The sequence below is a fragment of the Eublepharis macularius genome, chromosome 4 (assembly GCF_028583425.1).
Source record: "Eublepharis macularius isolate TG4126 chromosome 4, MPM_Emac_v1.0, whole genome shotgun sequence".
Lineage (NCBI taxonomy): Eukaryota > Metazoa > Chordata > Lepidosauria > Squamata > Eublepharidae > Eublepharis > Eublepharis macularius.
The window spans coordinates 167804343-167832243 of record NC_072793.1 but is presented as its reverse complement, the minus strand read 5'-3'; the positions used below and the strand labels follow the sequence as shown (position 1 = coordinate 167832243).

Below are 27901 nucleotides of genomic sequence, written 5' to 3'. Positions count from 1 at the left end.
ATACCAGCAGATTGTTGTGCATACAATTAAATTAACAGTGGGACAATACTTTTGACCCTATAGGAGCATATCCTAACCCACTCAGAAACTTCTGAGGATGGCCCAAAGGGATGTATTTTCTCCATCACATCTTGAACTTTGAGAATTAACTTTGGTGCCAACATGGTTCTCCCCTTCTCGTTTTATCCTCACAACAGCCCTGTGAAGTAGGTTAGGCTGAGAGAGAAGACCTGGCCCAAGGTCACTCATGGCGCTTTGTGACCATGTGGAGATCTGAACTCCTCTCACTAATGTCTATCACTCTAACCCTTACTGGCTCTAATTGGCTATTAGGAAGGCCCCCATATATGCAAAAAATGCAAAACTGAATTGTTTAAGAGGGCATTTTTGTTAAAGTAAAGCTACAGTGAAATGGCTTCACTCAGGAGGTTAACTTTTATTAGAGATGAAGTCTTGTTGTTCTAAACAGAGAGGTTTGCATGTATTCTGGTTGTGTGTTTTTGCCTTTTTCTTTCCTCCATTCTACAATCTCAGCCCAATTGTACCAGGTAGTGCAGTAAAAGATCCCAGCTCATACCTCAGACAGCAGCTACAAGTCAAAGACAACAACGAGCTAGAGAGATGAATGGTTGGAACATATTATGGGAGGAAGATCCACAAGAGTTCTGCTTGCATGCATAAGATCCCAGATTCAATCAGTTTTGTGCTGCTCAGTGGTTAAGATTTGGACCAAGACTGCAGGCCCCAATTGCTATAAAACTCACTGGGGGGACCTTTGGGCAACTTATTCTGTCTCAGCCTCAGTCTCTCTCGCAGGGTTGTGGTGAGGATACACAGAGGAGGGGAAAACCTTGTGTGTCCCCCTAAGCTCCTCAGACGAAGGATGGAATAGGTCTCAGATAGCTCTACTTGAAAATAAACCACTCCATAGGCTGGTTGCGAGGCTACAATAGGGAGGGGAGGATTATGCATGCTGTCATGAGTTCCTTGGAGCAAGTGCTGTCTTAACATTGACAGACAAGTTTTCCCTAACACCTCAGATACTGCTTTGCCCAAGACCTCGGAGACCCAACTCATGTCAGAGTAGCCAATACTGAGCTAAATGGCCAGATTCAGTGCAAGGCAAAGTACAATGCTTTGAAACTGGTTAGGTGCCAAGGCTCTGTGGTAAAGACCAAGCTTTGTGTGTGGAAGGTCCAAGATCCACTCCACAGCACCTACAGTGGAAAAGCTCTCTCACCTTCCTCTATCTAAAATCTGGGACAGGTAATCAGAGTAGAAATTACAGTACTGAGTTTGTTGGACCAATGGTTTAATTCGGTGTTAGACAGCATTATGTGTTCATCTGGGGCAGGGTGGTGGTGGCATGTTCAAAAGCAGGTTGTGATATGTCCTGGGAGAAGAAACTATTTTCAAAGAGGAGCGGGGGGCGGGGGAGATCACATTGGACATTTAAAATAGTATTTTGGGTTCTGGCCATTTTTCTGATATAATTCTTTGGCTGGAGATAGCATCACCAGCGCTAGCAGGTAACATGTCAAACTAGGATCACGGAGACTCAGGATCGAATAACCACTCTGCCGTGGAAACTTGGTGGGTAGCCTTGGGCCATCACTCTTAAACGAGTTCTACTAAATCAGACCAGTGGTCCATCTAGACCAGCAGCCTGTCTCATACAGTGGCCAACAGACTCTTTTGCAGCTTAACCTACCTCACAGGGCTGCTTTTCTGGGGATAAAATGGAAAAATGTAGTAAGTTGTTTGGGTCTCCATGGGGGAGAAAAATGATATATGACTATCTACTGTAAATAAATTAACAGAATAATCCAGGAGAGTTAATTTGGGTGCTTGTTAATGCTACTGTATTTACATTTAACATTTCAGAGGGAGTGGAGCATTCCTCTCCAAACTTGTGAAAGGAAGATAAAAGACACCATTCCGCAGATTCTCAAAATCCCAAGACTTTATTCAAAAACAAATAAACCCTATCACTATTGTTTATTGGATGTTTATAAGTTCTAGGTGCTTTACAAAGGATGGTGCCAGCTCACTTAAATATTGACAGCATTTTAAAACTGCCCACCATCACAGCAGCCCCACCTCGCCCACAGCATCCCAAGCCTAACTTTCCCTCTCTCTCCAACCATGCATGGTGATTCAATGAATTCCCGACCCGTTTCAGAACAGCAATCGTTTGTCTCCTTCTGGATTAGCAAAATTAAATCTCTTTTCTCCTTAGAACAGAGTAAACGCAATTAAATACACCACATTTCTACCAATCATTCTTCGCATCCTCACTTCTGGTTTGAAAGGGGAAGATTCAGGGCATGTTTTTATTAATATTGATTTACTGGTAGCACTAAAAGAGATTTAAAAAAAAAACAATTAATTAGAGGGGCTATGGCTCAATAGTAGAATGCATGCAGAAGGTCCAGGAAAAAAAACTTTCAGATGACTTTTTTAAAAAATCTGCAAATCACAGTTCTTGGATGGCTTTTTTCAGCCCCCTTCCTCAAAGAAGTCTCACCTTCCTCTGCTGTTAGCAGATCCTGAAAGACCGAGTTATTTAGATCATTTATCAGTCTCTTCTAATACATTGGAGCCTTTACTTTTGGTTGAATCAATTAGATGTTAATATTTGGGAAATCAGGATGTCTTGTTTGGGGTGACTCTACCAGAATTTGTTTCTGTTCTGAAGTTGACTGGGGCTTACTGTTTAGGAGCCCCCTGAACAGTAATGTATTTCATGATTCCTTGGTGGTGTAATTTTAATAAGCACAGGCATTGCCTTGTGTGGACTCATCTCAACATTAAGCTGTTACCTGGTAGGAAGTCTCACTGAATACAATAGGACTTACATCTGCGCAAAAACTGCTGCTAGTCGGCTAAATTCAGGAATATGTTTTTAGAGGTCATGATAGATTCTGAATGCTTTGCTGATTGAACTTCAGTGAATAGGAGGAGAGTCCCTCATGTGTACCTCCAAATTTTTATTTATTTCAAATAAGTTTATCTGCACAAAGTTTCCAGATTCCAGGACAAAGAGATCTTGTGAAGTATGCAAAGCCCTAGACCCAGAAAAAAAAGGTCTCTTTCCTAACTGTACTTTCTCTGATGTTGTTCAAGCTGAAGTTGCGTTATCCTTGGATCCTAAACACCACTACAGGCCTCGATGAATTCTCTGGTGACGCAAGAATTTCTCCTTATGAATAAAGCTTTTCCCACATTCAGGGCATTCATAACGTTTTTCTCTTGTATGAATTCTCTGATGTTGACTCAATTTATCTCTCCGGTAAAAGTTTTTCCCACACTTGGTGCATTCATGCACTTTCTCTCCAGTATGGATCCTCTGGTGTCTCAAGAGATTTGTTCTTTGATTGAACCATTTTCCACACTGAGGACATCCAAATGGTTTCTCTCCTGTGTGGATTATCTGATGTACCATGACGGCTCCTCTGGAAGTAAAGCTTTTCCCACAGACGGGACATTCATAAGGATTTTCACCCGTATGAACTTTCTGGTGTCTCATCAGATTCGATCTCAGGTGGAAGCTTCTGCCACACTCGGAGCATACATATGATCTTTCCCCCATCTGGATCATCTGGTGCTTAACAAGATAGGATTTGGGCTGCAAGTTATCTCCTGATGTGGGACATTCAAAGAGTTCCTCTGCAGCATGGTTGATAACAAATCCTGATCGGCAGTGGTATCTTCTACCGTATTTGGAGACTAAGGGCTTTTTTGCCCTGGAGGATGCTGCAGAGTTTCCAATAATAGAAGCTGTAAATGCAACCTCACTGCACCCGTGCTCCCCCTCCACCGGCTTCATCCCCTGATCCCCATGGCACTCGCATCTTTGCTCATAAATTTCTGCTGTCACAGGACTCTCCCAGTGAGAGATTTCTGCTAATGTCCAGTGTGCTTCTTCTGGGCCCATCTCTCCCTGCTGCCAGTTCTCCACCTTGATCTGACTTCTCTTCTCATCACCTGAAGAGACAGAGAGAGGAATTTTGTCCATGCTCTGGTCACCGCTTGTTTAGAGCCCAGCAAACTCTCCTTCTTGGGGGGGGGGCGTAATCTGAACTTCCCTCCTATCTCCACATGCCCAGCTGATTTCAAGGGCCCTCTGCTGACCGCATCTTTCTGTTGCTGCCTCTATGATCACATGACCCCTCTTTCTTACACCTAGAGCATTCTTCCCTTTCAGAAAAGAGAGCCTAGATAGTTCTAATTCTGTGCAAAAAAAAATCCTCTTAAATCTGACACTTTATACAACACAGAAAACACACAACTGTGACTGTCTTGGTATACTTTACATAACCTGTTGTACTTTCACTAATCACAAGAAGGAATTAACAGCCTTGGAAACCAGAGGAAATCAGAACTCTATTGCAGGGAGGGGCTGCAGTTCAGGGGTAGAGCATCTGCTTTGCATGCAGAAGGTCCCAGGTTCAAGCCCTGGCATCTTCAGGTGAAAGGATCAAGTAGGTGGTGGAAAAGGCCTCCACCTGAAACCTTGGAGAGCCGCTGCCAGTCAAAATAGACAAGACTGACCTTGATAGAACAGGGGAGCAACCCTATGCAGGTCTACTCAGGATTCTCTCCAAGTCTATTCAGTAGAACTTACTCCTAGGAAAGTGTACTTAGGACTGCTTTGCAAAAATCTGATTTAGCAGAAAGCAGCTTTAAGGGTGTTCATGTGCACCCACGTTGAACATTTGTAAGTGCAGCACTTCGTGAGGCAACTGCAAACTAGTCTTCCTGGAGATTTCAGCATGCTCACAAACGGTAATCTCCAGAATGACTGGCGAATACAGTTTGTGAGCACGCTGAAAACCTCAGGAGGCAGGGAGGGAGGACCAAAAGGCACAACGGTTCCAAACAGGATCTACAGCCTTGTGGCAAATTTAGTCTAGTAATAATGGCTTTTTTATGTAAGCCCCCCTAATAAGAGATACTACACAGCCAGATAGGCTTAAGTGACCGTTCGAAGCGTTCTTGTCACAGCTTGCATGTAAATATGAAAAAGTAAGCTTTTTGTGCACAACTGATCACACCCTCAGAGCATGAGAGAGGCAATCTTCTCTGGGCCTGTGGGTTAACACCAGGGAATGCCAACTGGCTGCTCCATTGTAAGGTTAACTTACTACAGCGCCTGTGAAATTTGTGGAATTTTTTGTTTTTGTTTAGAATTCTGGCAGATTACTTGAGAGAGTAATGAATAATTAAAGTACTGGTCCACCGCCACCACCACCACCCTTTCTCTGGAAATGGCCTCCAGGAAAAAATCTTGCCTACTAGGAGTGGAAAACCTTGTCAATGTGGTACGTGAATGCTCTGATGCTTAGTCAGTGTAGTTTTGTGACTAAAGCGTTTCCCACAGTCAGGACACCCATAAGGTCTCTGTCCTCTGTGAGTTCTTAGATGCCCGGTCAGTTTATCGCTCCGAGAGAAGTTTCTGCCGCACTCTGGACATATATATGGTTTCTCTCCTGTATGGGTTCTCCGGTGAACCATCAAATGTTCTCTCTGCCTGAAGCACTTCCCACACTGAGAACATTCAAAGGGTTTCTCTCCAGTATGGATCCTCCGATGCCTTGTTAGTGCTCCTCTCAAAGTGAAGCTTTTCCCGCATTCAGGGCATCCATGCAGTTTCTCTCCCGTGTGAATGATCTGGTGCTTTTTCAAAGTTTCTTTGTATCTGAAGCATTTCCCACACTGAGCACACAGATATGCTCCGCCTTCGGTGTGAACTCCTTGGTGTCTCTTTAATGACTTTATACAACTGAAGTTTTTCCCACATTGAAGACAGCCATAAGGTTTCTCTCCTATGTGGTTGCTCTGATGTCCCAATAAATTATCTCTTTTCCCGAATTCATATTGCTTGTCGCCTGTGTGGATTCTCTGATGCTGATCAAAGCAATGTTTTGGTTGGATGTTTTGCCCCAGTGTGAGAGAGTTGTCATTGGGATTCTCTCTAGTATGCCTCATAAATCCTGATTTGTAGTGGTTTTTTCTCCCAGAGTTGGAGAAGAATGGCTTTTTCCTTTCTGTGTCCACTGGGTAGGTGTTACTAAACAAATCTGTGAGGCCTTCCATGAACTGACTGCCTTCATTCTCTCCTGGCTTCTCCTGTTGCCAATTAGACTCGTATCTCTCATTATGGATTTCAAATGTCCCAAGAACATTCCACTGAGTTATTTCTGCTAATGTCCCATATATTTCCTCTGGGCCAATGTCCCCTTGCTGAGAGTTCTCCACTTTGATCTGACTTCTCTTCTCATCACCTGAAGAGACAGAGAGAGGAATTTTGTCCATGCCCGCTCACCTCTTGACTAGAATCCTGTAACCACCATCATATAGTCCTTCCCTCCATCCCTACCTCCTCATCCTGCTGATTTCGATGACCTCCACTTAAATACCTTCTCCTGTCTCTATAATCACGCCATACCTCCCCTTATATCCAGGATCTCATTCTTCACTTTAAAAAAAGGAACAGAAGAGATATATGCCAAGACAAACTTAACTGTATGCAAAAGTGGCCAACTACATAAATAAATACAAATCAAGGAAGTGCTCTACTCTGCTTAATCTACTGTACTTCTATTAATTTGGAGTGGAGTGGAGAAGACCCTCTCCAAAGGACAGAAGACTGGATCTGTTGTCTTCCATTCTACTGATCAAACCCCAAATCAAGGCTTCCCTATGGAAGGGGGACAACTAAGTGACACCTTAAAAGAACTGAGCGTTGCAATTGCAGACTAGAGTTTTCTACACACTCACAGAATGCAATTCCCAAGGTGCCCTAGAGAAAAACAATGGCAGGCACTGTAGTATTAGAATATATGACCTGCAGCTTAATTTCAAATATGTTTTTTAATGAAGTTCAGCAGGATCTACTTCATCGTAGCCTAAGCAAGCTTATTTGTTACTGTGATGACAAACTTTGCATCTTTGCCTGTACAGCTGATCGTTCCCAGGGTACAAGAGAGATCTGGACCCCCAGTTAAAACTGGAAGATACCAACCGGTTATTCCATTGCTCAGATTAATTTTGATGCTACATTGATTCAGCATTGTTGGCATCTTAAAAAATGAAACTCCAGAGGACCGCTTTTGCAGTAGTGAGAGCTGGTGGCAAAGGCCCACCTTGGTCCTGCAAGGACCCTCTAGGGTAATGAGGTGCCAATTCAGAGCGAAAGCTTTGTCAGTATGCTAATCTGTCCTCCATGAGATCTCTGATGCATGGATCAAGCTGATCTCTCCCAGAGAAGTTTCTTCCCTCTACCAGTTTGTATGTTTGTTGTCCTGTACAGAATCCTCTTGTGTATCATCAGAGGATCTCTGAATGAAGCTTCTCCCTCAACTCAGGATAACAATAAAGGATTTTTCCCTGTATGGCTGCTTTGATGTCTAATCAAATTGGCTCTCAGAGGAAAAGTTCTTCCACACTCGGAACACTCATGAGGTTTCTCTCCTGTGTGGATTGTCTGATGTCTAATCAGGTGAGCTCTCTCAATGAAGCAGTTCCCGCACTGAGGACATTTATGTAGTTTCTCCCCAGTGTGCAATCTCACATGTTTCGTCAATGCTCCTTTGGAAGCAAAGCTTCTCCCACACTCAGAACATTTGTAGAATTTCTCCCCTATATGGCTGCTTCGATGTCTCATGAACCTTGATCTCATATGGAAGATTTTCCCACATTCAGGACATTCATAAAGTCTCTCTCCTATTTGGATTGTCCGATGTTTATCGAGGTCTGATTTTTGCTCCACATTTTCCTCCAGCGTCGGATCTTCATAGTGGTCATCTCCAGTATGCATTAACAGAAAATCTGATTTGTGAAGGTCACTTATGCTGTATTTGGAGATGAAGGGATTTTTAGCCACTGCAGAGGTCTCATCAACAGCAGGCTTAAGACCGCCTGCGGTCTCACTGCATTCATTCTTTCCCCCTGTTGTTTTCTTCCCCTCTTCCCCAACAGATTCACCTTTTTGCTTGTGAATTTCAGATGTCCCAGGCATGCTCCACTGGGCTCCTTCTGCTAATTTTCGCAGTGTTTTCTCCAGTCTAGTCTCTTCCTGCTGAGAGTTCTCCATCTTGATATGACTTCTCTTCTCACCACCTGAAGAGACAGAGAGAGGAATATGGTCCAAGCTGCGGTGAACTTATTTTTTTTTAAAGCTTACTGCAATCTTCTCATCACCGGCCTGCCAGACCTCCCTCTCTAGCTGATTCAGAGGGCACGCTAAAGAGAACGTGCATGTTATGGGGAATGGGCTGCGGCTCAGTGGAACAGCATCTGCTTGGCATGCAGAAGGATCAATACCTGACATCTCCAGTTAAAAAGGATTGTAATAGGTGATGTAAAAGATCCTGACCTGATATCCTTGAGGATCACTGCCTATCAAGAATAAACAAGACTGGCCTTGATAGACTAAAGGTCTTCGACTCAGTATAAGGCTTCATGTGTTCATAAGGTTTATTCTGCAAAAATTATTTGTACTACGCATAGTTTATGAGTGATAGAAGTTATACAGGGTGCTGAAAACCAGATCAGCCGTTCTAAGGGTCTTTTCACATGTCACGGCTCCTCTGCTAAAAGACCAAAAGGTATCAGGTAGTTCCTGGGAACTGTGCTTTGGGAGGAACCACAGACCTCCAAGTCTCCCAAGAGGTTAAAGCAGGCCCACAAGAGAGAGTCCACAGGCAGCCTTGGGGGAAAAGCAGTGAGAACAACAGTCTAAAATACTATTTACAGCCCAGTTTTTAAAAAATCTATCGTCCCATGAAGTGTAACAGGAGCGTATCAGATTGCTGTCTAAGCCACTTACTTGTTATTAAGGAGGAGAATTAAGAATCCTTTTGTGCACAGTTTGAAGTTCTCAGAACATTAGAAAGGTCAAAAGTGAGAGGCAACTACGTCAAGCCCAGCTCTCCCCCTCAGGCACACCAACTCAGTTGCCAATTTAGACGTTAAAGGGGTAGGGAGAAGACAGGACGAGTAGTGCGTGAACTTGCATGCAGAGCACTTGAGAGGGTGGCAGGGTTTTAGGCACCTGCCCATCATTCCAAAATGTCCCTCCAGGAAAAAAACAGTTGCTGACCCAGAGAGAAGAAACTGTTAATGGGCAAAAGGGCTACTCTGATGCTTAAACCAGCGTAATTTTTCACCTGAAACATCTCCATAAGGTCTCTGTCCTCTGCTTTGTAGGTCCTTTGATGTCTGATCAGCTTCTCTCTCCGAGAGAAGACTCTATCACAATCTGGTCATTTACGTGGTTTCTCTCTTGCATGGGTTGACTGATGTTTGATTAACAGATGTTTTCGAGAGAAACTCCTTTCACATTCGGGGCATTTGTATGGTTTCTCCCCTGTATGGATTCTCTGATGTCTCATCAAATCACTTTTCTGATGGAAGGATTGACCACACTGTGAGCACCCAAATGGCTTGTTTCCGGTATGGGTACTCTGATGCCTCTTCACGTTTCTTCTCTGATAGAATGATAGGCCACACTGTGAACATCTGAAGGGCTTCTCTCCAGTACGGATTCTCTTATGTTCCACTAATCCCAACTTACAAGTTTTCCCAGACCCCAGGCTTAGTTCCTTCCCAGTATTGGTTCTCTGATGGTTTGTCAACTTTTCCTCCTCACTGAAGCCTTTTCCATACTTGAAATACTCGTGACATTTCCCCGTAGCTTGGGTTGTCTGATGCTGCACAAGATATGCTTCTTTTGTAGCAAGCCCTGACCCACAATGGTGCCTTCTACCACACTTGGAGGTTGTCAGGAATCTTGCCCTAGGATGTACTGCAGAGGTCTCGCTACCACCAGGAGCACAACCTTTCGCCCACTCACTGCACTCATTCTCTCGTTTCTTCCCCAGCTCCCCACTGGATTCGTATCTTTCCTCATAAATTTCACCTCTTGCGGGAAAATTCCAATGGGATATTTCTACTAATGTCCCATGTGTTTCCTCTGTCCCAATCTCTCCCTGCTGAAACTGCTCCACCAGGAATTGATTTCTCTTCTCATCACCTGAAGAGACAGAGACAGAAGAGTTTTGTCCACAGCTCTGGGTCACCTCATTTCTAGAGCATCACCATCTCTTTCTTCCCAGCCTTCCACTCCAGCTGATTTGGGACACTTCTGCGGAGTCCATCTAGCCCTCCTGCACCTCATCTACTTTTTCCTTATAGCAAGGGCTGTTTTTTTCTTATAATAATATTCGATTTATATACCACCCTTCAGGACAACTTAATGCCCACTCAGAGCGGTTTACAAAGTATGCCATTATTATCCCCACAACAAAACACCCTGTGAGGTGGTGGGGCTGAGAGAGCTCCAGAGAGCCATGACTAGCCCAAGGTCACCCAGCTGGCTTCAAGTGGAGGAATGGGGAATCAAACCTGGCTTTCCAGATTAGAGTCCCGCGCTCTTAACCACTACACCAAACTGGCTCTCTTATCTAGGTTTAAACAGAAAAATTCTGCAGCTGTATCATAGCCCAGTTTCCCTGTGGGTCGTGCAATGTGCACAATCAATGGCCTGCTCTTTCATTATCTTACACTATCCTGTTGTAGTTATCATGGGGAATGACAGGAAGAGAAAATCAGGCCTACCACCCACCTTTCACACATCACCTCATGGCCACATCATGGCCTTCTTGTTAAGGGTGGGAGATGAGAACATCCAGATTTAAAAGTGGAAATTATGCTTTGGGAGGCAATGAGAGACTGCTGGGCTGCATTCAGATGTCGATTTTAACAGGTAGTAAGCAGGGATGTTCAGGAGACCAGCTGGTTAGGAGGTTCCTGCATTTGTTCCACTCCTTGCTCTCTCCTCAGCTTTTCTCATGCAGAGAATCCCAATTAAAAACTAACTCCAATTCTCCAAGAGTGCAGGCATGTGAATTAAAAGTTCAATCCAGGCTTAGAATCCCAGTTTGTTGGAAGCAGGAAGGGGGACTAACTCGGGTTAACCCACCTGCCTGCATTCACATGTCACAGGTAAGTTAGTTTCCAACCAGGATCCTCTGCCCAAAAAAAGAAGGAAGAAGGAGGAACCTGGCACATGCCCAAGCCTAGTAACAAGCCAGTGTCAGAACAGGAGCTGAGAGACCCAGGTTCGAATCCCCATTCTGCCATGGCAGCTTAATGGGGACCTTGGGCCAGCAACACGCACTCAGCACAATCTACCTCGCAGGATAAAATGGAGGAGGAGAGACTGATGTTTTAAGGCATTTAGGCAGAGAAACAGGGCACAAATATCTCAATAAATAAATATATCCCAGCTTAGCACTGGTTAAAAGTAATATCCTCATGCCACATTACTCTCTCAAGAAGCATTTGAGCATCTTCACAAAATACACTTCCCAGGACTCTTTGGGGGGAAGCAATGAGAGGGACAAGGGACTGTCCAAGTGATAGAAAAAAAAAATTTACTTATTAAGTTCCATGGAAACGATTCCTACCACGTATGCACATTGTAAGCCAACCTTCTTAGTTATTAATAAGGATAAATTTGGATATTTATCTCCACAACCTGAACCTCAGTTCAAAAACAGCAGTCTAATCCAGTACTCCAGGCCTGCCCGCAGGCTGCTCTGTTGCCCTTTGAGAAGCTAAACTGACGCGATGTTACAGGCATCGGTCGAAAGAAAGTCTGCAGAGAGACAACATTACAGGGCAAGGGATTTTAGGTGCTGGTTCAGTATCCTCCATGACGGGTGTTCAAGGGAGTACAATCTGCGCCAATCGGCCGCATGGATGCTCTCGTGGGTGATCAAGGTAATTTTCTGACTGAGACTCTCCCCATACTCAGGACATTCATGAGGGTCCTGCCGTCTCCTCCGTGCGTCCTCTGATGTCTGATCAATTTATCTCTTCGGGAGAAGTTTCTGCCACACTCGGGGCACTGGTACGGTTTCTCTCCCGTATGGATCCTCTGATGTCTAATCAGGTGCACTCTCTGAATGAAACTCTTGCCACATTCAAAGCACTTGTACGGTTTCTCTCCAGTGTGGATTCTCAAGTGGTTCATTAAAACTGTTCGCTGGATGAAGCATTTCCCACATTCGGGGCACTGGTAAGGTTTCTCGCCAGTGTGGATTCTCAGATGTCTCATTAACGTGTTTGAACTGAAAGTTTTCCCGCACTCGGGACAAGCGTATGGCTTCTCTCCTGTATGGCTGCTCTGATGTTTGATCAGGTTTGCTTTCAGAGGAAAGCTTTCCTCACACACAGAGCATTTATATGTTTTTGCTGCTATAGATGTTATGTAACCTTTGTAGAGATCTGATGTTCCCTGGAAGTTTTCCCCCCACATAGTACATACATAGTGGTCCTTTCCGGTATCTTTCGTAATAAGTCCCAATTCGTACCTCCTACCATAATGGGAGACCAATGGATTCTTTGCCCCGGAGGGCACTGAGGTTTCGCTATCAGGAGCTGTAAGACAATCTGTGATCTCATGGCATTCGCTCTCCCCCTTCATTGGCTTCATCCCCTGTTCCCCACTGAACTCACATCTCTGCACATGAATTTCAGGTGCCACAGAAAAATTCCACTGGGATATTTCTGCTACAGTCCCCTGTGTTTCCTCTGGCCCCGTCTCTCCCTGTCGAGAGCCCTCCATCTTGATCCGACTTCTCTTCTCGATACCTGAAGTGATAAAAAGAGAAACGTTCCACATTTTCTCAAGTTCATTCTGGACCTCCCTCTTCCTATCACCTTCAGCTACTATTGACTTCCTCGGCCTCACTTTTCTATCCTGTCCGTCCACCCAAACCATGCATATTTTAAGCTAAGTAACGAAAATCAAAATTCTCTAAACCTGCCAAATCGGCCTTCTGCTTGTACAAATCAGCATACTGCTTGCAATTACTACAGTTTCTGCTAGTTAGAACTGGTAGGAGAGATCTGAGATTTGTCACAGGTTCCAAGCCTGTAGATCCAAGTAGAAATTGAACACATTTTTTTCTCCCTCTCCTATAATACTTGGTGGGGGGGGGGGAGAAACCCAACACAGTTGATGGGGCAGGAGTTTCAGGACAGACAAAGGGAAAAGTTTCTTTACTCAATGAGAAATTAAATAGTGGAGTTCCACTGCCAGTGGATGTATTGATGCAGAACGAATATAAATAGCTTTAAAACAGAACTAGATTCATGGAGGAGAGGTCTGGTGTGATCCAACAAGGCTCTTCTTATGATTCTGTTTTTAATACACTCAGGGCCAAAACATTTGCCTACCCTGCCGTAAATAACTAAGAAGCCGGCCTGGCTTTAATGAATTCAGTTGCCTGGAACCTGGAGCCAATAATGAGACCGGCTGAATCGGTTTGAGGGGGTGGGGGGACAAAGCTTTGATAAGGCACCAAACTGCTTTCTCATTCATCTCAACTTGCCCTGCTATTGACCTTCATTAAAAACTAGAAGCAGGTCTTAAGTTTGTATAAACACAAAAAATTCAGCAGCAAGCTCAGAAATGAAATCAATCCGTTTCATCAGAATGCATTAGGCAAACAGAACATTCATCAGATTGAGAAGTGACTTGGTTTGGGGCGTTGCTAAAACTGACCCTTTAAATCTCTATGATTCAATTTATTCCTTATCTGCCATTTATCTGCCATTTGAACCTCAAAGTCAAATCAACTACTTTCTACTGCAGAATGGAATTCATGCTGTAGTTCATTAAGGACAGAACGATCTATTCTGACAGGGACCCTCCAAGGGCTAGACGCGAACCTGGCTCATGATCTGATGGGGGTAGGTGGGAAGAAAAGGACTCTGGAACAGACTTCTTTACTGAAGATCACCAGGGGGAACTAGGCGGTCCCAGAATTTGCCAGGGCTTTCCCTAAACCTAAGTCCCTAGTCCCAATCAGGCACTTTCTGGATCTTAACAGCTCAACACAGGGAATTCAGGGAATGTTTCGGTGTCCCGGTCGGCATTCCCTTGGCCATGTGGGGCCAGGCTCTGTGCCAGTAGCCCCCCAGACCTCCAGAAACAACAGATGTGCCCAATTTACACACCACTAAGCAACTTCACTGCCCACAGACCCCAAAAGGCAACACACCAGGAAAGGCAGGGAACCTCCGTTCTGTCTAGGAACTTTACTAGTTCAACCCCCTTTGGCAGATGAGCTCCTGTACCCCAGGATCCTGCCAGCTCACTGACGCAGAGACCTGACCGAGACCCCAGCTCAGCTCTGAGAGCCACAAGCACTCCACTGGTTTGTGGTTCCAGCCGCTTCCTGGCCTTCGCTGAGAAGCCCTGTTAATGCTCCAGCTTCCACCATACACAGGAGGGAACACTTTTTCTTTAGTAACCTTGATTATACCAAAATAACTAAAGGGTGGGGGGGCTGGCTTCCTGAACAATAATGCATTAGCATGCAACTTGGCTAGCTTGCTTGAGTCATCTGGGTCAGAAGAGGTAGGGATTATCCACACCTTCTCCCCCACTCAGCAACCAAAGAGGTGTATCGCATGGGCTCCCAAGGGCAGCCTGGTACAACTGGATCCCTGCATCCTAAGGGAGGGGCCATGGCTCCACAGCAGAGCATCTACTGGCAGCATCTCCTGCTAAAAGGATCAGGCAGTAGGTGATGTGAAAGACCCTCTCTTGCAAGACCCTAGAAAGCAGCTGCCAGTCAAAGGAGAAAATGGGGACCCCGAAAGACCAAAGGTCTGACTCACTCTAAAGCAGCTTCATGTGTTTTTCCCACAGTGGCCAACCAGATGCTCTACTCCAGTGGGAAGGCACAGCATCCGCTTTGCATGCACCTGGCTCACTCAGCACACCTCCAATTAAAGGAAATCCAGCTGGACAAGAGTTCTCTCCACCTGAAACCTTGGAGAGGCCCAGCCAGTCAAGAGTAGACCACCCCATAATCTGACTCAATACAAGGCAGGTCCATACGTTCAGAACATTTCTTCTCCCCTAAACCCCACAAGACCCTGACACGGTTTCTTTCACACCGCTTAGTGGCACGACACCTGCTTCGCATGCTAAAGATTCCGGATTGAACATGACACACTCAGAGCATTTATTTATATCAGGCCCACCATAACAGAAACAAAAGGTAACAGGTTTCTACCCGCCAGCTCACAACTGGGGAAGGGGGCATGTGGCAAAAAGAGAAACTGTTGCAAATGGAAAACTTAGCCCAAGGTGAGCAACACTGGATGAAAGCACAAAGAGTTCATTATTGTTTAGTCTCACAAAAAATTTTTTTAAGAAGTTAAACATCAGGAAAGTAATACAAGAACAAGCTGGTTTTAAACAGTCCCTTAAAGTGAGGCAAATGGGAGGCCAAGCAACAGTATCTGTTGAGGTCCTGCACGGATTCTGTGACGTGCCGCTTGGCGAGGCTCCCTGACTGGAGGTCTTCCCACACGGAGGACCGTTCCAAGTGTCTCTGCCGTCTAGCAGTTCTCTGATGTGCGATCAACGGATTCCTGAGAGAGGTTTCTCCTGTGCTTGAGGCAGTGGCCACTCTCCTGCATTCTCTGGCATCTTGCTAAATAGCTATTCTCCCAGCCATGCCCAGGACATTCAAATGCCCCCCACCACCTCCGGCCCAGTTTGCTCCATTAATGCCAACCCTTAACTGAAGCCCCCACCCACCCAAGACATCCATAAAGTCTATTCTCTGCCCAACTTCTCTTGCATCTGGCCAAAAATCACTTGTTGGATGGAATGTTTTCCCATCCTAGAAGCACTCATATGGTTTCTTTCCAGTGTAAGTTCTCTGGTGTCTCTGCAAATTTTCTCTCTGCCAGCAAAAAGGTTTATCTTTTCTTTGGATCTTCTGATCTAAGTTAAGGATTTCGCTGGAAACTTTCCCCCACCTTGGTACGTTCCTGGGCAGCTCTTGGCTACCTGCTGCCTAATAAATGTGCTTATCTTCTGTGAATTCTCTGATGTCTAAGCAGCACATCTCTTCGAGAGAAGCTCTTCTCACACTCGGAACATTTGAATGGTTTCTCTCCTGTGTGGATTCTCTGATGAATCACGAGATGTTGTTTATGGCCGAAGCATTTCCTGCACTGGGGACATTCATATGGTTTCTCACCAGTATGGATTCTCAGATGCCTCATTAATGTTCCTTTCCTAGGGAAATTTTTCCCACACTCAGGACATCTGTGCAGCCCTCCAGAATGAAGTTTCCAATGTTTCTTCATGTGCTCTTTTTGAATGAAGCATTTCCCACACTGAATACATTCAAAGGGTCTCCTTTTCATATGGCCCCCTTTCACTGCTTGGTGCCTCTTTAAAGACCCTTTCCAACTAAAGCGATTTCCACAATCAGGATATTCATATGGTTTTTCTCCCACAGCGTTAGACTGAGATCCAATCTGACAACCTTTTTCAAAATACTCAGAGACTTCACACTGTTCCTTGCCCACGCAGATTCTCTGATGTGCATCAAGGCAACCTTTTCGAAGGATGTGGTCTCCACCTGTGGGGCATTCATCAGGGTCCTCGCTGGTATGCATCATAACAAGTCCTGATTTGTAGTGATATCTCCTCCCATACCTGGAGAACAAGGACTTTTTCTGCTCTGTCTTCATTTTGCTGGGGGAAGGTGGAAAACCTGCCACAGTCTGACTGTGTTCCTTCTCTCCCTCCACTGGCTTGTTCTCCTGTTGCCCTTTGTGTTTGCATCTCTGCTTGTGAATCTCAGATGTCTCAAGGAAATCCCACTTGGCATTTTTTGCTACCATCCTTTGCACTTCTTCTGGGACACTCTCTCCCATATCAGAGGCCTTTGCTCTGGTCTGACTTCTCCTATAACCTGAAGACAGAGAGAAAGAGGGGAATTTTGCTCATGTTCTCTTGACTTCTTTTCTAAATTACCTTTCTCCTTGCTGTGACTCCCTCTACAGCTGATTTTGAGATGTCGCTGCTAGGCACTTCCTTCTCCCATTTCTACGATTGTACCATGCTTCTTAAATCCAGAGCTGTGCACATTCTTCACTTTGAAAAAACAATCACACACAGTTCTTTGCTAAGACAGATTCTGCTTCCAGACAAGATGAGGTTCTGCACTTTGTATAGACTGTGGAAATCAGGCAAGTTTTCTCATTTTGGTCTATGTACAGCTGGTTGCACTTCAGCTGGTTACTTAGAAGCAGCTTTCCAGAGCATAGCAAGAGCACAGATTAGATACGAAGGAGCCATCCTACTGGTCACGCTTCTGACTGCACCTTCCCTTTTGGGGGACAACTCAAGAACTGAGCTCTGGAGAACTGAGCTTCGTGAGGCCGGCTCTAGTCTCCTGAGAGTTTTCCAAGCCATCACAAAATGCAGTTTTGAAGGTGCCTTGAATGACAGCCATGGCAGAGTTGTTCAAAGCAAACTGATCTCATCCCATGCTTAACTGAAACTTCCATTCAGTTCCATGGCAAGTATTTTCTCTGTACACAAGGCCCATGTATCACTAGCCATTCATGGCTGAAGAAGCCCGTATCTATAGAAGCACTGCTTCCAATAGGTCCCACTGAGACACTTGTCACTCTTCTAAGCAAAGCCTTCTGCAATTGCAACCTGCAAAGGGGTAGTCTCGACAGGTGCCTGTACATGTGCTTTCTCTGTTACTTGAGAATTGGCCTCCGTGGGGAGGTCAGGAAGGCTCCCACAATTCTGGCTTCCCACAAACTATGTAAAACAGTTGAAGCCCTTGCTGTGTCCTCCTAACCCCCAGGAAAGTATCCCTACCTCACCCCCAATAATCAAGACCCACCTAATCATAATCAGGACCCGCCTCATCATAATCAAAACCAGCCTAAGCACCAGATACAATCACATTTTTGGTTACTAATCCAGTGCTAGAACAATGACATCTGTAACTAGCCACTTGGAATTTTGCTAGCAGATGAGCTCTGGGAACGGGCACCTTGGAGGACTCCATTAAGGCCCATGAGAGGGGTCATTGCTTTGAGCTTACAATTCTGGGAGGAATGGAGGCATGTGCTGAGGAATAGAGGCATGGAGCAGGGGGTCGCTGGGGCAGTTGGGGGGGGTAGTTGCGAAGTTCCTGCATTGTGCAGGGGGTTGGACTAGATGACCCTAGAGGTCCCTTCCAACCCTATGATTCTATGATTCTGGAGGGAGACCATGGATAGGGTATGGAAATCAGTGTGTGATTCTCACACATGACAGATATCTGGAAGAATCCCGAAGCATCTTGGAGGTCCCAACCACTGTCCCACAAACACTCCTCTCAGTTTATCCATACCCTTCCTTTCAAGCACTGATGTCAGGCCCTCCCTTTTGGTGCACCTGGCACAAGGGAACGGGACAAGTCTTCCGTGGTGCCACACCCAGCTTCTCTGTCAAGATGCTGGAGGGGACCATCTTGGCAAGGGCAACCTCCAAGCTTTTTGTTTGCCTTTAAATATGCTTGTGCCCATGTGAAGAATTCACACAAGCGTTTCTGAGATTTTAAAAAGAACAGCGTGCATGTGCTGAATCGGGACCTGGGTTCGAATCTCCACTCAGCTGCATAAGCTCAATGAGTGTCCTCAAGCCAAGCTACTCATTATCACCTGCCTCATAGGGTTGTTGTTGCATAAAGGAGACGGGGAGCCATATATGCCACTCTGTGCTCCTTAAAGAAAGGGCAGGATAAAAATAGAGGACAGAAGCTCTGCCTGTCAGTCAGGGGATGCAGCAAACCCAACATGGGGCACAGGTTACAAGAAAGGCCCATCAAATACATGAAGGGAAAGCAGAGCTTAAACAGGGGAAGGAAGATACGCACACAGGGAGGGAAGGAAGTGGCAAGCAAGTCATTACAATCCTGAAGGTGCTCTTCCACAGGCACTTGGTGTCATTCTTTTAACAACAGAAGGTGGCTGCCCACCGTTTCCTTGAACATCAGTTGCCCCGAATTCTCTTTCTGAACCTAGGAAGAAACACTTCCAGGCCAATCACATCCTGATGTCAGCACCACCAGAATTCAATATGCGCAGGAAAGAGTTCAGTTCACTGAAATACGGCAGCGCATACTGGCGTATTCTCTGTACCTGTTTCTTTCCAGGTGCACTTCCAAACTTTGAAGGAGCTATTCTACCTTCTCCCAGTACTACTCTCACAACTTCTTGCACCCTGTGCCTGCAATGTGTTGGCAATCTACTGAGACAATCTGAAGAGTGTGCCCTCTGCAGCGCATCTTCTCGCCAAATCTGAACGAAAGCCCAGGTTTCATCACACACCCAGTAGAGATTTTTTGAACAGCAGCTGACAGAATCTTGAGTGAGATACGATGACCTCAGCAAACACAAAGCCCTTCCTGAGGAGCTGGACACAGAATCTGAGAACAGTGTGCTGTTGTATCCAAAACGGTGAAGGCAAAAAACAAGCCATATTTGAAACTGACAAGCTTAGCCACCCAAGCAGGAGTCTTTGAAAGGCCACATGGAAGGGGAAGCAAATAGGAGGCAAAAGAAAAGCCGTACAGGTAACAGGAGTGGGGAAAAATAGTTATGACGACACAACAGCTGCAAATGAGACTAGCAGAGCAAGATCCGTAATTGGAACCAACAGCAGAACATGCTACTGGAAGAACAACTGTAAAGAGAAAACAGTGCCTCCAAGGAAGAGAACTATTGAGTCTGCATCTCTGTCACCTTACAGACGCAAGCAAACACACGTTTTTATTATTATACTCCACTGTGAACATGGGTCACCAAGGACATGATTTGCATGTGAGGGGTCCCAGGGTCACGCACTCTTGTGTCGCCCATCACAAGATCTCCGGAAGTGATCAGTGCCTGAGGCTGCCAATATCTTTAGCCAGAAAATCCTGGCCCTGATAAACCGGATCTCTCCCTCAGCTGAAGAGCAGCCCCACTGGATTAGGCTCATCTAGCCAACCACAGGCCTCTAAGGCCCACAAGATGGGAGAACAAAGGCCTTGCCTTGTTGTTACTTCTACCCTGGTCCTGGCAATCAGAGTTCAGAGGTATACTGCCTCTGAACATGGAGGTTGAATTTAGCTTTCCTTATCCCATATCCTCCATGGATTTGTCAAAACCCCTTTCAAAGCCTTTTAGCCAAGTGGCCATCACAGCATCCTGCGCCAGGGAGTCCCACAAGTTAATCATTCTGTGTGTATGTGAAGAACACCTCATCTTTTGACTCCAGTGAATCATCTTCCCATCTGCTTCTCATTGGAGGCCCCCTTAACATTTTGGTAGAAGAAGCCAAGGAGTCTTTCCATCCACTTTCTCTACGCCATGCATAATCTTATTGCTCGCTCACTCTCTCCACCCCAGCCCTGCCCCTCGCCCCAAGTCATCGTCTAAGCTCTATACATTCTGTTCTTTTCAGGTACCACCCTTTCACATTCAAGCTTATTTTTTGTTTTAAGGGTTAGAAACCAGTCTTTAAAAAAAATAAAAATAAGAAGCAACCCTAATACTACCTCCTGCAAATGTTTCTGAAAATGAGGGTGTTAAGACCCCTTTCTTTCTCTTGGATAGATTTTTGCCTTTAATCTTTCTCTTACACCCTCTGGGTAGATTGCTGCCACCAGGAATATTATATTCCAAGAGATTTTATTTAAATTTCCCATTTAGTAACGTGCCTAAGCGTCAGGCTCCTTCGTGGTAATATGTGGCCCTGAGGATAGGAATGGGATATAGGAATGACAGCTACTCTGGGATATTAAAAAAAAAAAAGGTAAACTTTTATTTTTATAAGAAGCGTATCAGTTTCATATTATTTCTAAAACTTAATGGTTTCAAAATAGTTCTCAGTTCTTAAAGTTACTTTACTTAAACCCAGTCACACAGATCTTCTCTCAGGCTTTACACACAATTTGCCCTGACTGAATGTTCTGACTGAATGTTCTCTCACAAACACACAGTTCAGACTTCCACTCAGGTTATATTTCTCTCAGACAACATAAACAAGCTCAGGCTGCACACAACTTGCCTGCTTTCTCCTGACTCAATATTTTCAATATTTCCACTCTCAGTCTAAAACTGCATTCACTCCGCCCACACTCTCAGTCATCAACCAATCATATCACTCACTCATCCCTCTCTTTCACCCCCACTCTTCGGCCATTTCCACACATGTTGTATAATGCACTTTCAATGCACTTTTGCAATCCTTTGGAAGTGGATTTTTTGTTCCACACATGGAAAATCAGTTTCAAATGTTCACTAAAGAGTATTGAAAGTGGATTATCCAACGTGTGTGGAAGCAGCCATCATCTATACCACACAAAGCATTTAAAGACACATGCACACATTTACTTAAAATCATTACAGAGGGGAATCAAAAATAACAAATAAGTAGTTCTATTTATACTGCACAACCCACTCCTCCTCTAGGGTACTGAAGAAGTGAGCTGTGGCTCATGAAAGCACATATCCTACCACAAATTTTGTTAGTCTTATAGGTGCTACTGGACTCTTGCTCTTTTCTACTGCTACAGACAGACTAACATGGCTACCCATCTTGATCTGTTAGCCATGAACACAAGAGTCTTCATAATGGGACTTCTTTCTGCCTGTACTACAAGAATCGCCTGATCAAGCCCCTTACCTGGATCTCGGCCTGGCAGCCTCTCACTTTCCTCTGGGAACTGGACAAACATCTCATCATCTTTTTCCAGGTGGGAGGCGAGGTCAGATTTAGGAACCAAGAGTCCCTCTTGAAGGGAGGGAGGGAGAAAGGGAGTATTATCTTTGGAGCACTTGCAAACACAGAAGACTTATGGATTCTACCTTTGGGTTTTAGCTTTCTGACAGTCACTGAAACAGGGGTCCCCAACAGGGGGCAACCAAAGGGCTGCCTTAGGAGGCAGAGCCAACCACAAAATGGCTGCCACAGGAGGCAGAGCCAACCACAAAACAGCAGGGAGCCAAGTCATACATAACTAATTATAATTCTTGAAAATTTCAGTCAGAAGCTTTTAAAGGAAAAATATTGATTAAAATGTTTTTCTTGCATACATACAGCTTTCCTTCAGCAACACAATGAAGATCATTGTGCTGTGGTGGCAGCTGCTGCCAAAGCAACATTAAAAAAAAATCTGCACAGCCACTCAGATCTCTAATGGACAATCAGAAGTCCTGATGATCAAAAATCCCGTCTGTCCCAACCCACTTTTAAAAAAAAAATTGGCAGACACAAGAAAAGGGGCTAGAGGGGAATCATGGCTCCCACAGGCACACTATAGACCCCTGCACTAACACATAGGCAACAGGAATAAGATTAATATAATCTGCTATGCAGCAATTATCCAACTCTTTGAAGTGGGATCCATTTCTAAACTCTGGCCAATTCCACCACAGACATTTTGTTTTGCTTTGCCTCCCAAACTGGAGCTTTTGGAAGAGCTCTTGCTTGACATCACTATGTACCTGTCCTGTCCACCTTCCAAGTTTCCCCCTGCTCTGCTGCAATCGTTTCCAAGCCTGCTTTGGTATGATCTTTCCAGAAAGATCACAGCCACAGGGTGGTTGCACTGGCATAGGCAGAAATGTAGGGATTTTTTCACAGACTGCCTACAAGGGTGCTGTTTTCCTTGCCTGCAGCTGCCCATTACTCCCCCCAACCCAAAACTTGATAGCTTTTCAATCTTTAAAAATGATAATTGACATATTATGTGGTATAGTGGTTAGAATGTCAGACCAGGATTTAGGAAAACTAGGTTGCTCACAGGATGATCAGCTTAACCTACCTTGCAAGGTTGTTGTGACAATAAAATGGGGGAAGCGAGGAAAACCTACACGACTTCTGCATGCCTTGCATACCACCCTACCACATACAGTAATATAAGTATTAATATATTATATATATAATTACTAGCAACAAAGTCCGTTGTGGGAAAAAATACAACGGGCTCTAGAAAGGGAAGGATGGGCAGGTGGGCATTGCCTCCTCTGTGCCTGATCCCAGCTGGGTGAAGGCGGGGCGGGGGCAGGCATTGCCACCTGCTCTGCACCTGATCCTGGCCGAGTAAAGGGGAAGCGAACATTCCTTCCTGCCCAGCTCTTGATCCTGGCCTGGGCTTCCCACTGTGGCAGCGCCCTCTGGAGGCACATCCGGATAAGAGGTGAGTTGTTATTAATACAGCTTGCCTTTTATATAATAAGATAACCAGAGGCTGCAGAGAAGGGCTTGTCGTTATCAAAGAGATCTGAATCTTTACTTCAGCGCAGGCAAACCGGCATTTTACCCATCCTTCAGTCCCTCCCCCAGTGGCTGTTTAAAGGTGTGAACCATCTGCCCTATCAGGAAACGCCCTTGCCCAATTTCTTGAAATATGGGGTGGATGCCACATAGGTGCTCTAAAGAGCCACAAGTGGCAAGTCACCCGTTATTTTATTTTGGCTACAATTATAAATGTTTTAAATCTACTATTGTAAACTGCCTTAAACCACAAAGAAAGGTGAGGTAAAATGTTTTAATGACTCAATATATGAAATGGTAGTGTGGCGAGTCGGACGTAGGTCTCACAGATCCTAGCCTGGCACTCTAACCACTATACCATGCTGGCCACTGAACAGCTCTTGGGTAGAAAAGACTACGAAGAGCTACTGCTGCTACCAGGACAGAAGACCGGTCTGGAGGCACAAAGGCTCTTCCTTTGGACGAGGCAGTCTCACATGCATGTCAATCATAATTATTTTGTGCATTTACAGGGGGCTGGAGTAGACAGCCTAAGAGTCCCACAGAATCAGAGAGCCACACCACCGCCACGCCACAGGCATATTTCTGACTGATCAGAATGCAACAGAAATTTTGCATTGACTGAATCCAAGCCAGGAGCATTCCTTACCCAAGGAATCTGCGTTCCCTTCCTCTTCCTGCATGACTTGCCAAAACATCGTCCTCTGGCCAGGCTTCGCTTGAGCCGGCTCGACCACGTGCAGAGACATGCCAGACTCCTTGGTGGTCACTGGTGCCTGAAAAAGAAGAACGTATTACTCCCCTCCTCAGTTCTCGAGGCACAGATGATGGCTTTAAGACTCAAGACACAGGAGCTCAGCATCTGAAAGCCACAGCTGAGATTGCTGGATCACAGTCCCCCGTAAACATACGAGGAGGGCTTAAGTTAAAAGAGGATCAAATTCTGATTGAACAGCAGGAGAAGCTTCATTACAGTAAACGCAAGGGTGGGCAACAATCATTTTTTTCTTTCAATGATTCTATTTGCACTGCAACCCTAAACAGAGCTATGCTCTGTACTGCCCACACAGCTCAAGGCAGCCTTTCTACATAAAAGAAAGAAAGCAAGTTAAGGCAGTCGCAAAACAAGCTTTCTGCAAACCCAGTCTAGCGTGGAAGATGGCCCCCTACCTTGACACGGCCAATTTGGCCACCTGGATCCATGCCATGGTAACATCAAGAGTTGACTACTGCAAGGCACTGTATATTGGTCTCCCCTCTAAGTTAACTCAGAGACACCAGTTGGTGCAGAATGCTGCAGCTTGGCTATTATCAGAAACTAGGAGGTGTGTGAATATTACTCCCATTCTGCAGTCACTCCATTGGCTACCTATCAGCTACTGGGCTAAATTCAAAGTATTGGCTATGACATACAATGCTCTTTAGGGCCTTGGTCTATTTTATCTATGGAACCACCTCTTTTCCTATGTTCCACCACAGCAGCTTCGCTCATCTGAACAGGGTCTTCCGGAGGTGCCACCTTGCACATGGGCAAAATCAACAGCTGTGGTGGTCTCTAGCTTATGGAATGACCTACCTGAGGAGGTCAGGAAAGCTCTCCTTCTCCTAGCTTTCCACAACTATGCAAAACTGAATTATTCAAGAGGGCTTTTTACTCAGATAGGAGGGCTGCACTGTAAGGAAGTGGTCTCAAAGAGATACATAAGAAATGGGATACGGATATGTCAGTCTTAGTATTGTTTATGCTCTGTTTCAGCATTTCTTCAAGTCTGTATTGGATTCTTGCTAGTTTAAATCTGCAGACTGCATTAATATACCCTCTTACACTGTTTACTGAAATATCTTTGAAACTGACTGTACTGACACACACTGTGTAATCTGCCTTGAGCCTCAGTGAGAAAGGGGGAGTATAAATAAATGTGCTTCAAGCAATAAATCAATAGTGAACAAGAGTTTTTCTATTCACATATGGTTGGTTTTGTTATTTTAAAAGAGCAGATACCAGCAAACCATCACTGACGAAAAGACTGCTCAATTGTTTTATGCCACAAACTTCTACTCTTCATACCGTTAAAAATAAAGACTGTAATTACATAGTTGTGGCATTTCAACTATGCTCCTCTTTTCAGAGCAGATATCAGTGGAAGATTGCTAGATATGGCATAGGAGATGGAACTTGGATCGTTTGCAAGAAATACCAACAGGAAATTTGCTAACTTAAGCCTGTGGAGCAACATATACAATGGTCTGGTAACATGACCTTATATAGACAGCAGAAGATGGGGGCTATATATCTCTCAGAAACAGTATCTTAGTAAATGCTCACACATTCAGAGCATTTAAAATCAGCAACAGTAAAACTGTAATGCACAGTGAACAGAAGCTCAAACATTACATGTACAATCATGTCATCAACCATGTGGCAACTGTGGCAGAGATGAAAGGTATCTAGGAGAAAATGAATGAAGCTTAAAGCTAATCCTGTGTGATGGATCTTATAGCCAAACACTTAGGAACTTTTCCAGGAATAGAAGAAAACATTGCTGAAGTTGCAAATCATGACTGTAACCACCATATTGCTTCAGCTCTGAAAGCAAGTTGATCCATTCTCCCCTCAAGACCAAATATGCAATTCAGTGTGGTCAATTGTTTTGAACCAGTTATTATGTACTGGCCAATTCTCATCAAGATTTGTGAAGAAAAATAGCAACAAAAAGATACTAGACTCATTCAAAATACCCAATTCTAGATCAGGGAGAAGTGTAGCAGTATACTGAAGCCTATATCCATAGGTATTCCATAGAATCATAGAGTTGGAAGGGGTCATCTAGTACATGGAAGCCTATATCCACGGGTATTCCATAGAATCATAGAGTTGGAAAGGGATCATCTAGTGTACTGAAGCCTATATTCACGGATATTCCATAGAATCATAGAGTTGGAAGGGACATCCAGGGTCATCTAGTCCAACCCCCTGCACAATGCAGGAAATTCACAACTACTTCCACCCCCACCTCCAGTGACCCCTGTCCATGCTCAGAAGATGGCAAAAACCTCCAGGATCCCTGACCAAACTGGCCTGGAGAAAACTGCTTACTGCAATGTCCAGTGTGACACCAGTAATAAGCTAAATGATCCACCAAATAGGATGGTGATGTGCGGTTTTCTAATATTAGTAAAAAAAAAATCCCCAAATTAAAAAGACCTTCCTGGAAATGGTGATTTCAATAGATTTAAATTTAAAATCAATCCATCCTACAGAAATGAACAGAGGCCAACATGGGGCCTTATTCTGAGAACCCACTTTAGCAGAGGCGCAGCTAGCGGAGGCTTTTTGAAAGCCTATGTTGTATAGTGGTTAGACTGCCGGGCTAGGACCTGGGACTAGAACCCGGACTCAAATTCCCAATCCACCATGGAGGCTTACTGGGCTACTGGGAGGAGAAAAATGGAGGAGAGGAGAACAATGTAAGCTGATTTGGGTCCCCGTTGGGGAGAAATGTGGAGTATAAATGAAGTAAGTAAGTAAGTTTTTCCCATGATTTCTCCACCCTGATCCTGACTTGGAAATTTCCTCCCACAAGAATTGAGAACAGCTGCTTCCCGACAGGGCATCCAGGTGGGTTTGAAGGTCTGCATTTTCTGGAAGCCCACTGAATTAGACAATAAGATTGTGTGGCATTACTGAAACACTATATTCTATCCTATTGTTATTCTATGGTGTTATACTGATTGTATGATTGTTAACTGCATGTTCATTGTATATTTTATTAATTTTATTCTATTTTTAATATAAACCACCTTGGAGACTGTCAGGTCAAAGAGCTTGAAAATGGAACCAATTATCTGGGAGAAGGATGCGGAGGGTGCCTCTTGCTTCGGATTTTCTGCATCAAGAAGAGGGTGGATGAGATGGCCTGTAAGAACTCTTCCAGTTGCAGGATTCTATGAAGCAACTCTTTCCCAAACACTGCAATTAATTTATTTAAAACCTTTTTTATAAATGGGCTGGAAAATCTTACTGGAATTCTACATCCCCATCACAGAAATGCTCAATTATCACAGACAAAATCAAATGACCAAGCGGAGGCAGATTTTTGCAGAACGTTCAATATTCCATGTTAGCTTTTATAGATAACTCTTTCCTAATCACACTTCCGCTGTCCCATTACAGGAATCTGCTTGCTTTCCCCTTTTGGATTATCGCTTAACCTGGGACCGGCACGTGGCATTGGAAATAATCCCCTTTGTGTTCCATGAGCGTTACCCACAGCTGTGGGATTGCAGCCCAAGTTGTATATGCCTAAAAGCCCAATAGTCAGAGGGGGTAATGCAGAATTAGAAAAACTGACTTGATTACAATGCAGTTTCATGTAATGGAGCCATGTAATGCTTGGCTTGTTCTGTGCTGGGCTGCTACCCAGGTAAGCGTTGGACTGTCACATAGAAAAATGTCCCATTTTTGATCCTCTCTGGAAATCACTGCATCATAGACTTCAGCCCCAAATTTCAGTTTTTGGTGTGGCCTGAATTGTTTTAATTTTGGTGTGTTCTGAGCCCTTTGTATTGAAGAGAACTCATAAAGACGTTCCCCCTTTACAAACGTTTCTGATAACTGAGAGGCAGAAAAAGGGATTAAAGTGACAGAGGGGACAGAGCATCTTCCTAGCTCTTTAGGGAAAAGTTAATTAAGGGGAGACGAAAAGGATTCATGGTGTGAAGAGAATCTGTGTGCTCCGCTCA

The 27901-nt window shown here is 44.7% G+C and overlaps 1 protein-coding gene across 4 annotated transcripts in view; it reads right to left on the bottom strand.

The window, feature by feature from the left end:
- Nucleotides 1-1955: 1955 nt before the first annotated feature.
- Nucleotides 1956-27901, bottom strand: part of LOC129327129 (zinc finger and SCAN domain-containing protein 22-like) — a 36550-nt gene continuing 10604 nt past the window's right edge. The window contains exons 5-9 of one of the 4 annotated variants that reach the window (XM_054975586.1): nt 23808-23934; nt 21566-21673; nt 12529-12663; nt 5313-6287; nt 3919-3987 (exon numbers count right to left, since the gene is read on the bottom strand). In XM_054975586.1, the coding sequence (XP_054831561.1) occupies nt 5317-6287; nt 12529-12663; nt 21566-21673; nt 23808-23934 (1341 nt within the window). In that variant the 3' untranslated portion in view covers nt 3919-3987; nt 5313-5316. Of the gene's footprint in view, nt 8125-12528; nt 12664-21565; nt 21674-23807; nt 23935-27901 lie in introns of all 4 variants that reach the window. The other 3 variants (XM_054975587.1, XM_054975585.1, XM_054975588.1) reach the window with 3 other exon arrangements.